Consider the following 12,382-nt stretch of genomic DNA (forward strand, 5'->3'; position numbering starts at 1 on the left):
ACCTGGAATGCACTCCCTCCATGTTTCTGCCACTTGGAATCTCTCCCATCCTTCGAGGCCCATCTCAGGTGCTGCCTTGTGCCAGACTCATTGGACTGTGACTGGTGCAATTAATTTAAAAATGTATCACCCCTCAAAAGGTGGATAAAGTGACTATTTAACAGTTTTGTTAACTGTAAGTGCTACCCTTCCTTTGTGAATGTGTGTTGATTGATATTGATTGCTACAAAATGGATATGTACATTCACACATTAGTAATTCTGCTGGTCCAGCTCATAGAAGCAAGGTGCCCCAATAGAGAAAATAAGAATAGGCACTAGACCAGGGATTTCATTGATCTAGGGAACTCTCGGTTAAGGAAATTCCTTCTACTACTGCAGCTGTTCAGTCATGACCCTATTTGGGGTTGTCTTAGCAAAGACACTAGAGTGGTTTGCCATTTCCTTCTCCAGCTCATTTTACAGATGAGGAAACTGAGGCAAACAGAGTTAAGTGACTTGCCCAGGGTCACACAGCTAGTAAGTGTCTGACAACAGATTTGAACTTGGGAAGATGAGTCTTCCTGACTCCAGGCCTGGCTCTCTATCCACTGTGCCACTTAGCTGCCCAATATAAATAATAACAACACTAAAAAGCAGTAAAACTGAGGAATTGCAATGAATCACCTCAGTTCTAGAGAACAGCTAAATATTCCTCCCTCATCAGAGAGGGTAGACTCTGTGTGTGTGTGTGTGTGTGTGTGTGTGTGTGTATAGAATAAATATAAAAAGAATAAATAGAAATGAAGAGAACATAGTGAAATGCAGGATAGTTGAGGATGGAGAGATTGGTAGAAAGGGGGAGAATGAAAGGCTTTATGTAGAAGGTGGTGCTTCTTAGTGATATCCCTGCACCCCAACCATCTTGTACCTACTTTATATATACCATGTATATACCTATACATGTATATGTTTTTCCCTTATCAGAATGTAAGCTCCCTGAGGGCAGGAACTGTTTTTTTTTTTTCTGCTTCTTTGTATCCTTGCTCTTTGCGCAGTATATGGCACATAGTGCTTAATTAATGCTTGTTGATTGACTAATATCTAGCCAATCTCAAATCAGGTCATACTTCACAATTCATCCAGCTACCTACCGCAGCCCTGTCCTCGACATCTGCCCTGCTCGTAAACTTCCCCACCTTCTACTCCTATCCTTAGCTTTCTCCCTCATTTTGTAAACAACAGACAAATCAATACTGCCATTGACTTCTAGAAAAGGTGTGTCAATTGATTATACTATGATTCTGCTCACTATCCCCATAATTTCTCAGACCCAAACACTCTTCTTCAAACGCCACCCTCCCATATGTGTTGCTTCCCTCTTTTAAGATGTAAATGCTTTGAGAACAGGGACTGTCTCAATTTTGTATTTGTATCTCCAATGTACATGCCTAGTACATTATAAGTGCTTCACAAAGGCTTCTCTATTCATTTGCTCTGATTGTGGAAGGCTTTGAACATTGTGCCAAAAAGTATAAAATTTCTCTTGTAGGTTGTAGAGAGTCATTGACAATTGGTAAGGACTCACCTTGGATAGGAACCAGCCTGCAGATCCACCTTTATTGTTATGCCCAATAGTGATTTTTATCAGCTGCCCCAAATCTGGTGCATCCAGCGTGAACTTGTCTTCTGACCCCCTTTCAAAGTTGTCTTTTTCACTTTCCAGCCTCCTTTCCCCTATGCACATGCACATGTAAACAGGTGCACATGAAAAAAGACAAAGGAAAAGAATCTGATGATAAAGTCTTCTCTAGCATCACAATGAACCAGTCCACTGATAGACTGTTACAAATTTTAAATTATTCTTATAGGTAAGTCTAAAAAAAAATCTCCTGGTCAAAAAAAAACAAAAACAACAAAACAGAAATCCTGAAAATCAAAGAATAACAAAGCTTTTGGGAAAAATTGCATTTACAGGTAAAACTAAAACCTTAAAAAAGCTAATAAAATGATAAACTATTTGCTAATATAATTTATTAAAGAGAGGAAAATCAAATTACCATCATCAAAAATTAAAAAGGAGAATTCAAATCAAAAGGAAACAAAAGAATTTATTAAAAACTATTTTGCTAAATTACATGCCAATAGAAGTAATACATACAATGGATGATTAGTTATAAAATATTCAGATTAACAGAGCAAAAAATAAATAAACATTGTAATCTAATCTCAAAAAACAAAAGAAATTGATCAGGTTATAAATGAGCATCCAAAATAAAAGCCTCCAGGATTACATGGATCTATAATCAAACTCAATAAAAAATTCAAAGAACAATTAAATCAAATATTACATAAATGACAATAATAGAAAAAAAGATTCTATCAAAAAAGAGAAATAAAACCATTGACCAATAGCATTAATTTTGATACAAAATATTGAATAAAATATTAGCAAGGAAATTCAAAAACATTTTCAAAAGATAATATATTATGACAAAATTGGATTTAAACCTCAAATATAGGGTTGGTTTAATATTAAGAAAAGTATTATCATAGCAAATGATATTTATTTTAAAAAGCAATTATATGGTTATGTCAAGAAATGCAAAAAAAGCTTTTAACAAAACATGCAACATTTGTTTATACTAAAAACATAAGAATATAAAATATGAGAATAAGTAACATGACAAACATGGAAATCTGTAATTTCATGTATATAAGAAACAATCAAATGATAAAATTCCCTCTACCAAAATGAAGGTTGGTATCTTCTCTGTAATCTGTATCGATCTTAGGAAGTTACCAAGAGCACTAAAAGGTTAAAAGATTTGCCCCCCAAAAAATAAATTAAAAATAAATTTTAAAAATTAAAAAAATAAAAGATTTGCCCAGAGTCACATAGTTAGCATGTGTCAGAGGTGGAACTCAAACCCAGGTTTTCCTGGCTTGGATCCAGCTCTCTATCCAATGCAATACATTTGCCTCTCACATGCTCAATAGTATCTAACTAAAACCAAAATATGGCATTATAGTGGAGAAATGCTAGAGATCTTTCCAATAAGATCAAGTATAAAGCAAGGATGTCCATTATCACAACTCATATTTGATATAGTTCTATAAATGCTCTCTATAAAAATCAGACAAGAAAAATAAAGAGAATAAGCCTAGACAAAGAAAAAATAAAATTATTACATTTTGCTGATGATATATAACGGTCTGTTTAGAGAAACCTAGAGATTCAACTAAAACTTAAACAATTTACATTGTCAATGAAGTAGCAGGATATAAAATAAACCCACACAAATAATTTAGACTTTCTGTATACTATCCCCCAAAAAAAACCAAGAAAGAGAAATTCTAATCAAAAAGGCTACAGAATGTATAAGTATTTGGGAGTACACCTACCATGACAAATAGAGCAATTGTATGAATACAATTATAAAACACTCTTTATAGAAACAGAAGCAGGTGTAAATAAAGAAGCAGATATAAATAATTGGAGTGATATTAATTGCCCATGGTTGGTCTATGCCAACATAGTAAAAATTACAAAACTAAAGTAAATTAATTTACTTATTCAGTATTACACTAATTAAACTACCAAAAGTTTACTTTATAGAATTTTAAACATAAAATAAAATAAAATAAAATAAAATTCATTTGAAGTAGAAAAAAATTCATAATCTCAAGAGAAATAATGAAAACAAATGGGAAGGAGGCCCAGCAGTATCTGATCTCAAACTATACCATAAATCAGTAGTCATCAAAACTAATTGGTCCTGCTCAAAAAAATACAAAAGTTGATCAGTGGAACAGATTAAGAACATAAGATACAAGACCAAATAAATGTATTATTGTTCAATAAACCCAAAGACTCCAATTGCTAGGATAAGGATTCATTATCTGAGAAATATTGGAAAGTCATTTGGAAGAAATTTAATTTAGACAAATATCTAACACTGTATACTATAATAAACTCCAAATGAATACAAGGCCTGGGTATAAAAGGTCACATAGTGAATTAATTAGAGAAACAGGAAAAGATACTTTTTTAATGACTATAGATAGGGATAGAGAGAATCACAGGAGATAAAGTGAATAATTTTGATTACATACAACAATGGAGAAGCTTTTGCACAAAATCAATGAAACTAAAATTAAAAGGGAAACAGTTAACTTGGAAAAATCTTTGCAGCAGCTTTCTCTAATAAAGCTCCAATATCTAAGATATGTAATGAACTTATTCAAATAAATCAGTACAGGAGTACTTATCAAATAGATAAGCAGAGCCCAATAGATGGTCAAAAGATATAAACAGGCAGTTCTCAAAGAAGGAAAGCAAATTATCAACAACCAAATGAAAAAATGCTACAAATCACTAATGATAAGAAAAATGAAAATTGAAACAATGCTTGAGGTTCTACCTCACACTCACCAGATTAACAAAGATGACCAACAAAGGAGAATGACTATAAGCAGGGCTGAGGAAGAACACTAATGCACTATTAGTGGAGCTGTGAATTGGTCTGCCATTCTGCAAAGCAACTTGGAACTAGACCCCAAAAGTCTTATAACAAGTTAGCACAGTAAATCAAAACAAAATTCCCTGAACCTCCCTTTTATCTAATGATACTTAATACATAGGTACATGCCCAAAAAAAAAAATCAAAGAAAGACAGAAAGGACTCATGCTTTATTAAAAGCAATACAACCACCACCACTTATTATTTATTTATTAAGGACCTAAACTGAATACAGAGCACCGCCCTAAGCCTAGATAAGGCACAGTGGGAGACATGGCACATGCACAGAAATCTTGTGTGTTATTATTTCTATGCCTCAGAGAGATGCCAAAATGTGATACTAGGGTAACCTAGGAAGAATTCATGTATTAGTAAGTGTATAGGACTTAGAAGAACTTTAGAGATCATCTTTCCCAAACCCTCTCATTTACTGAGACCCAGAAAGGGGAAATGATTTATCTGAGGTCACCAAATAGTTTAAGAAACAGAGCAACAATTCTGAAAACAGTCAAATTGCTTCTCTTTAAAGGTACATAAAATGTTTATCCATATTAACTGGTCTTTTCCCTCATTTAATCTGATTTAGGGAGGATTTACTACAGCTACATAATAGCTGTATCTCAGGGCTTCATTAAAGCAAAGCTTTCAATATGGCTGACTGACACTTTTCACAAAATCATGAATATTAGAGCCCCAAGAGACTTTAGAAGCCATCTAGGCCAATAGCCTCATTTCAAGGGTGATAAAACTGAGACCTAGAGAGGCCAGGTGATTTCCCAAGAGTCACACAGTGAGCATCTGTTGGAGCCAGGTTGTGTACCTTGAAATCCAGCTGGGATGGATTTCAAGGCTAGTGAACTTTCTACCATATCACATATGGGTCTAGTCATAATAGACATCACATATTCCAGACAATAAGATATGGTAGTCTAACAAACCTCTCTGATTTGGAGGGCCTCTCACAGATCCATATGTTTCAATTACAGCAAGCTGCCTTTACTCTGAACATTTTCTCACCCTCCACTTTTCATGGAAATGTCCTCCTTCCCTCATCCATCCCTAGTGTCTCCCCACTTGTGACTTGAGAGGTGGGAAACCAATCAGACTGGGCAAGAGCAGGCCCATCCCCATAAAAGGTCATGCCTGGGCCCCATTGTACAAATCATGAAGGACCTCATCCAACACACTGGCTAGGAATAGCAATGAAGAGCTTCTCAAGAACTGGAGGTGCCAGATCTGAGGGAAGCATGTCCGTCTGTCCAAAGAACTATCTCACACCCCTACCCCTCTTCCTGTTGTGGACTAAAAGACTATTACAAAAGAGATTCCAATAGTCTGCCCCATGGCCTGCCTCCTTCCACTGATGCCCCAGTATCCTCTGTTCTCACTCCCAGTGTCTCATTTTTAACTCCAGGCCTTCTCTTGTATGACTAGAACACTCTATAAGTAAGGCCTATTGTCTTATCCATTATTGGCCTCCAAGACTGCCTTGTGAAAACCTCTAAATCCTCAAACTTCTGGAATGGACTAGGCCACAATGTCCCCATTTCAGATGAAAGTCAAGCACAAAATTTAGGTGATGTCAGAAAATACCTTTTTTGACAAAGTAATGTGCATTGTCAAGTGAGAAAGACTCATCTAGTGAGCTCAGCCCCAGGGAATCAGCATTGCTTTGGGTCATGTGCCAGGAAGAAATTTCAGAAGAGTCAAGTAACACTTTATCCTGAAAGGCGAGTAATCCACATTTGAAATATAAGCATTGGGCACAATGCCCCATATCCTGACCACAGAAACCTGCTTTATTTGGAGAGTTCTGCTTTCCAAAGAAGACCAAAGTGCAATCTTGGAGACTTCTTCCTTGTCAGGTTGGTTTGGCATTTTCTACACTGTTTCCCTCTCTTCTGCCTTTTTCCACATGCAGACACTGAATTCCTTTCATGCAGACTGGAACTAAACCTTATGAACTGGGCCAGACCTGCTGGAAAGTGTTCTGCCTAAAGCCTGCTGAGGCTGACATTAGAAGAGAAACATGAAAAAAATGGTCTAGAATTACCTGTGTCACCATATTCTCCAAAGATATTAATGAAGACATCTGCATCTGTCCCAGCACCAATTACATCTCCAGTGTAGACTTTGATATCATACTTGTTATCTGGATAGAAAGAAAGGGAGGAAGAAAGAAACTCATAAGTCTTTCTAGCAAGTTTAATTTAATTTAATTTAATTTAATTTTATAAGTACTTGCTTCTAGCAAGTTTAATTTAATAAATGCGTGTTGATCATCTGATGGAACCATAGGATGTACAAGCCAAGAGGGATCTTCAGAGATAATCTAGACTCAGGTCCCTTACCTTGCAGATAGGGAAAATGGAAGCTAGAGAATGGAATTGACTAGTCATATAGCGAGCATTATTAATAATTTTGGGAAGAAAAGAATATGGACTTGGTTATTCCACTTATTAATAGACACCATATATTTCAGATAATAAGATGTGATAGTCTATCATCTTCTCTGATTGGGGAAGCGAGGGGGTGCTCTCAGAGACCCACTTGTTCCACTTACACCAAGCTATCTTTACTCCAAATGCACTCTTACCCTATACCCATTTTCATGGAAATGTCATCCTCCCCTGGCCCATCCCTAGTGTCTCCAAACTTGTGATATGAGAGGTGGGAAACCAGGCCAACCGAGCAAGAACACACCTATCCTCATAAAACCCAGCTCTTTGTGCTTTCTGTTTCCTCATTTGTAAAATTCAGTTCAACAAGCATTTATTAAGCACTTGCTGTGGGTAAAGCACTGTGGTGGGCACCGGGCATACAAAGACAAAAGGAAGGGAATGCCCTCAAGGAACTTATATTAAAGGGGGGGGATATGTACACAGATCAGTAAATACAAAATTCACGCAAAGTAATTCATGGGAGTAGAAGATGAAATTGGGGGATGGGGATCAGGAAGGGTTTTATATAGTTGTAGCAGTTGAGCTGAGTCTTGAAGGGAGCCAAGGAATGGGAAGAAGTAAAGGAAAGAGAAGAGGAGGAGGGGAGATGGAGAAGGACAGGAAGGGGGAGGGAAAAGGGAAAGGGACAAGGAGAGGAGGGGAGAAGAGGAGAGAACTTTTGTTAAATGTTTACTGTATGTTGTTTGTAGAGGAGTTAGGTGGCACAATGGATAGAGCACTAGGCCTGAAATCAGGAAGACCTGAGTTCAAATCCATCCTCAGACACTAGCTATATGACCCTGGGCAAGTCACTTCACCTTGTTTGCCTCACTTTCCTCATCTGTAAAATGAAGTGGAGAAGGAAATGGCAAACCACTCCAGCATCTTTGCTGATGGGGTCATGAAGAGCCAGATGTTACTGAACAACAAATGTGCCATTTGTACAAAGTACAATTAACTTTGTAATGAGAGGCAGCATAGTACAGTGCATAGAAAACTCAAAACCAGGAGATCAAATCCCATTTCTGACATGTACTGGCTTTTTGATTGTGGGCAAGTCATCCTACCTCTCCAGGCTCTAATCAATTCTCTGAGATTATAAATTGCAAAGAAGATGCCACTGCATGGGTGGAGGGAATTTCCCGACTGGGAGTTCCCTATGCCAATGACATCACAGGTCCAGTCCTTATGCCTGTGTGCCAAGTAATGAGCTAAGGACTGGCAAGACATAGACAAAAATTACACAAGGTGAGAGGGAAGGGATGAGTGGTGATCTGCACCAAGGGAGGGAAGGGCCATATCAACAAGATCATAGATCCACCAAAGTTATTGAAATATTTTGAAATTAATCTGTTTGGGGCAATATTATGCAGGGTAGACCTGTACATTCTTTTGCTTAGTGACAACTCCTAAAAAAAATTTAAGCCCTGCTTCAGGTGCACTTAGGGGAAGAAAGGAGACACAGGTACCCCCCAAAAAGGTGCAAATAAATGACAGCTGATAACAAAAATACTTTAAAGATCAAATAACAACAACAGTAGTAGTAAGTGATATTTATACAATGTTTTGAAGTTGGCAATATTCTTGACATGCTCATCTAATCCTCATAACAACCTTGAGACAGACATGGTAGGCATTATTATCCCCATTCTCCAGATAAGAAAACTGAGGTTCAGTTAACTTCCACATCCCATAGCTAACCAGTGTTGGAGACAGGATTCAAACCCAGGTCTTAAAGAGGACTAAAACCAGCTCTGATTCTTAGAATCTAGCCAATAGCCCATAGATGCTCAGATTCCTTAAGAGTCTAGCTAATATGGCGAATCTTCAATAAACCTTGTTTTTGGCTGCAAAAAAAAAAAAAAGGACTAAAACCTCAGAGATTGTTTCATTACAAAGCCATAAGAGTGAAAAATAAAGAAATAAATAAAAAATTAAAAAATAGAATAAGCCCTGAGCCTCACTAGAGACATTAAGGTGGTGCACTAGAATACCCACAATGCTCTGGTGCTTCCATGAACCTGCAATATCACGCATGTGGCATTCCAGGGCTTGGAAGGGACTCATTGCCCTGACAAGCCTGAATCAGCCAGATCGCCTCGCTCCAGGATGCCAGACGCTCACTCTCCATCCTGCTGCAGTGTTCACTATTTTGGTGCCAGCTGGCATGAGCTTCCAAGTTCCATCCATTTTACTCAACTTTATTCTCTAACAAGATCTGAGGCCTTGCCTCAAACAAGAACAAAACCTTCCCTTGGCCTGTCGAAGAGGCATCCCATGACTGATCGTTCCATGGGCTAGAAACATAGAAGAAGAGAGTTCAAATTCCAGCTCCCCTTCTAGACCTAAACATCATGCCTGAATCCAGGCAATAATGGAGTCAGGATATTTAGGCAAAGGGCCAAGACTCCAGAGGGAACTGGAAATGTTTATCCTGGAGAAGAGTAGGCTTGAAGCGAAGGGAGTTGGGGGTGGAACAAAATTACTTCCTTCAAATATGTAAAAGTTTGTCATCTGGAAGAGAGATTAGATTTACTCTGGGTAACTCCAGAGGACCAATCAGTAAAATTACAAAGAGGCAGATTTTTTTTAGCTCTGCCTTAGATTTTAGCTCTGTAATAAGGAAGGACTTCCTAACCATTAGGGCTGCCTAAAAATGAAATAGACTAGCTGATGAGGGAGGGATCTCCAACTTCCCCCAACTAGAAATATTCAAGAAGTGGAAGACCACTTTTGTGGGGCATCATGGGAAAAGATTCTTGTGCTGGGTGTCAGGGAGGATTAGATGACTTATAATATCTCTTCCAAATCTAAAATCACATAATTCTATGTCCAGGAGCAGCCTGCTTAGAAATTAGGACCTAGGATCAATAAGGTAAGAGATTGAGCAACCCCAAACTAGCAGAGCAAAGGAGAACATAGAGTGAACCTTGGAAGGCCTCAGCGTTTTTAGATTTTATAGCTGCATTTTATAGATGAAGAACTGAGGCCCAGAAAAGTTACATGACTTGCCCAAGATCTGCTATTTATTAAGAAGCAGAACACAGATTTGAACCCTGGCTCTTTGACTGCAAATCCAGCACTCTTTCCCCTGTAGCATACTTCCTTGCAACAGGAATAAACCAAGAATCTGGAATCTGGTTGAGGGAGGGGATGAAGGGTCAAAGCAGAGACTTTGGAGTGCATGGTATCCTTGGTCAAGTGCAGTTCTGGAAAATACTTGACCAAGGAAGAGACAAGGGAGTCTGCAGTATTAGTTTCTAGGAACAAACTAAGGGTCTGGGAAGCAGGAGGTTGAAAAAAGGAAAAGGCAACCAGATCTTGGTGGCTGATGCAGGCCAAAGGTCCAGAAACTAATAGGGCAGATGGACCAAGAGAATGGTCCCAGCAAAAAATAATTCAAGGGAGGCCTTGATCATAGGGCAAGAAAAATTTGGGGTCTGGCCACTTTTATACGTCCTTGTAGATGTGGGCAGTTCTTGTAAGTAATGGAAGTACATGCAAGGAGTACCTGAAGCTAGCCAGAGAATGAATGAGTGAAGAATTTATCAAGTACTTACTTTGTACAAAGCACTATGCTAAGCACTGGGTGTACAAACATAAAAATAAGAACACTCTCTGCTTTCAAAAAACTCACATTCGAATAGAGAGGAGATCTGTGCTTACTAACATTCTTTAATAACATATAAGGCAGAGGTTAAGAGCTGAGCCTGTCTTTTCTTATACGAAGACCATCCAGATTACCCTATAATGAGGTCTAAAATCCTATACTCTCTATTTCATTCCACCTCACCATGCCTGAGGGCATGATGCTATGTGATCATATGGGCCCTTAGGTGTATATATAAGTGCCAGATGGCTTAGGAAGGTGTTATGGCCTAAGGCTTGCTTGCTGACATTTGGAACAGATTGAACCCTTAAGACATTGTTTGGCTAGAGGAGAGACATCCTAACAACTCGATCTGTGTAGAAATGGGTAGAGCACTGGATTACACATTGCCCCACCTTGATATAAACAGGAAAATATGACCCAGTTAATAACTGCCACCATGAAATTGTCCATGGTTTGTGTCCAGCCCTTAGACCCAAGGCTATAACCACTAGAAGGCATGCTTCCTCTATAGCAGTCCTCCAGTCCATCATCCCCATGAACGTCTTGAAATTCTATTCCTACTCCCTCACACAGACCTGACCCACCACCACCAATGCTTTGCATTACTCCTGTCCCTGGGTCTGCCTTCCCCCTACACTATGATTACCCACCTCCTTCCATGGATTGGAGGAGGAGGTGTCAGTGAGCATCAGCCATGTTATAAAGACATAGACTGGACTCCTTGAAGGACAATCTGTCCCCTTTCCTTGTACAACTGCATATGAGACATACTGTCCTCTGTGTTACCCACCCCCAGATTTACCCCAGATGCAAGAATTCCTAGTTGCAATTCTGCTTAAGCAGAATTTACTTGACAAAGAGGCTCTTAAATTTTCTTCTACATGCCCTAAATAGGGAGAAAAGTGGGGGAAGGAGTCCGAAGGTGTAAACAGGAATGTAGCTTTTGTTGATTGAGAAACATGAACTCATTACTGACACTTCCCAGTGCTTCAAGAATGCCTAGACCTCTGTGTATCCAGCCACAACCCCCTCACCCTATACCCCCAAGGAAACATTGACAGAACAAAGGAATACTAGGTACGACAGGAAAGATACTCAAGAACCTCTAATTCCTAAAGTTCTGTTGAAATAGGATAAGATTTTACTTCAATTACAAACATTTATTAAGTTCCTTTTATGAGCCACCAGGCACCATATAGGTCACTAACATTAAACAACAAAAGCAAAATAGGCCCTGTCCTCAAGGAGTTTACACTTTAATAGTGAATATAACATAGGCACAAATAAATGATTACAGATTCATTTGAAGAGGGGGAAAAAGCACTAACAACTCTCTCCTTCAAATATGGCTATTAATACAGAAAGAAGTGTGTAACTCCCAAAGGATACTATTAATTTATAATTATTACTTATCTATATTGGTTAATAATTGGTTAATTAAAATAAATAATTGGTTAATTAATATTCATTAACATATGTTATATTACACACACTATTTATATGTATATGCATATATGTATGTATGTGTATGTATATGTGTGTGCATATGTATATGTATATAAATATGTATATATGTGTACATATATATATATTATGGAATATAAGCTCCTCGAAGGCAAGGATCAGTTTGATTTTTGTCTAGCACCTTGGACAGTGCTTGGACCATTCTAGTTGGTCCCTAATGCTTGCTGATTGATTAATGTAATTTTTCAAACACAAGTTTCCAAGCACCAGCGTTTGAAATTGCTTCTCTATGCCTAGTGCATGCTGGTGAGCAAATGGAAGGAAGGAAGGAAGGAAGGAAGGAAGGAAGGAAGGAAGGAAGGA

General features: G+C 38.2%; 1 protein-coding gene across 2 annotated transcripts in view; it reads right to left on the reverse strand.

Moving 5' to 3' along the window:
* LOXHD1 (lipoxygenase homology domains 1) overlaps positions 1-12,382 on the reverse strand; it is a 272,249-nt gene that overhangs the window by 188,588 nt on the left and 71,279 nt on the right. For both annotated transcript variants that reach the window (XM_027869011.1, XM_027869010.1), the window contains exons 5-6: positions 6,555-6,653; positions 1,567-1,715 (exon numbers count right to left, since the gene is read on the reverse strand). In XM_027869011.1, the coding sequence (XP_027724812.1) occupies positions 1,567-1,715; positions 6,555-6,653 (248 nt within the window). The remainder of the gene's footprint in view (positions 1-1,566; positions 1,716-6,554; positions 6,654-12,382) is intronic.

The sequence above is a fragment of the Vombatus ursinus genome, unplaced genomic scaffold (assembly GCF_900497805.2).
Source record: "Vombatus ursinus unplaced genomic scaffold, bare-nosed wombat genome assembly UNPS02014791.1, whole genome shotgun sequence".
Classification (NCBI taxonomy): Eukaryota; Metazoa; Chordata; class Mammalia; order Diprotodontia; family Vombatidae; genus Vombatus; species Vombatus ursinus.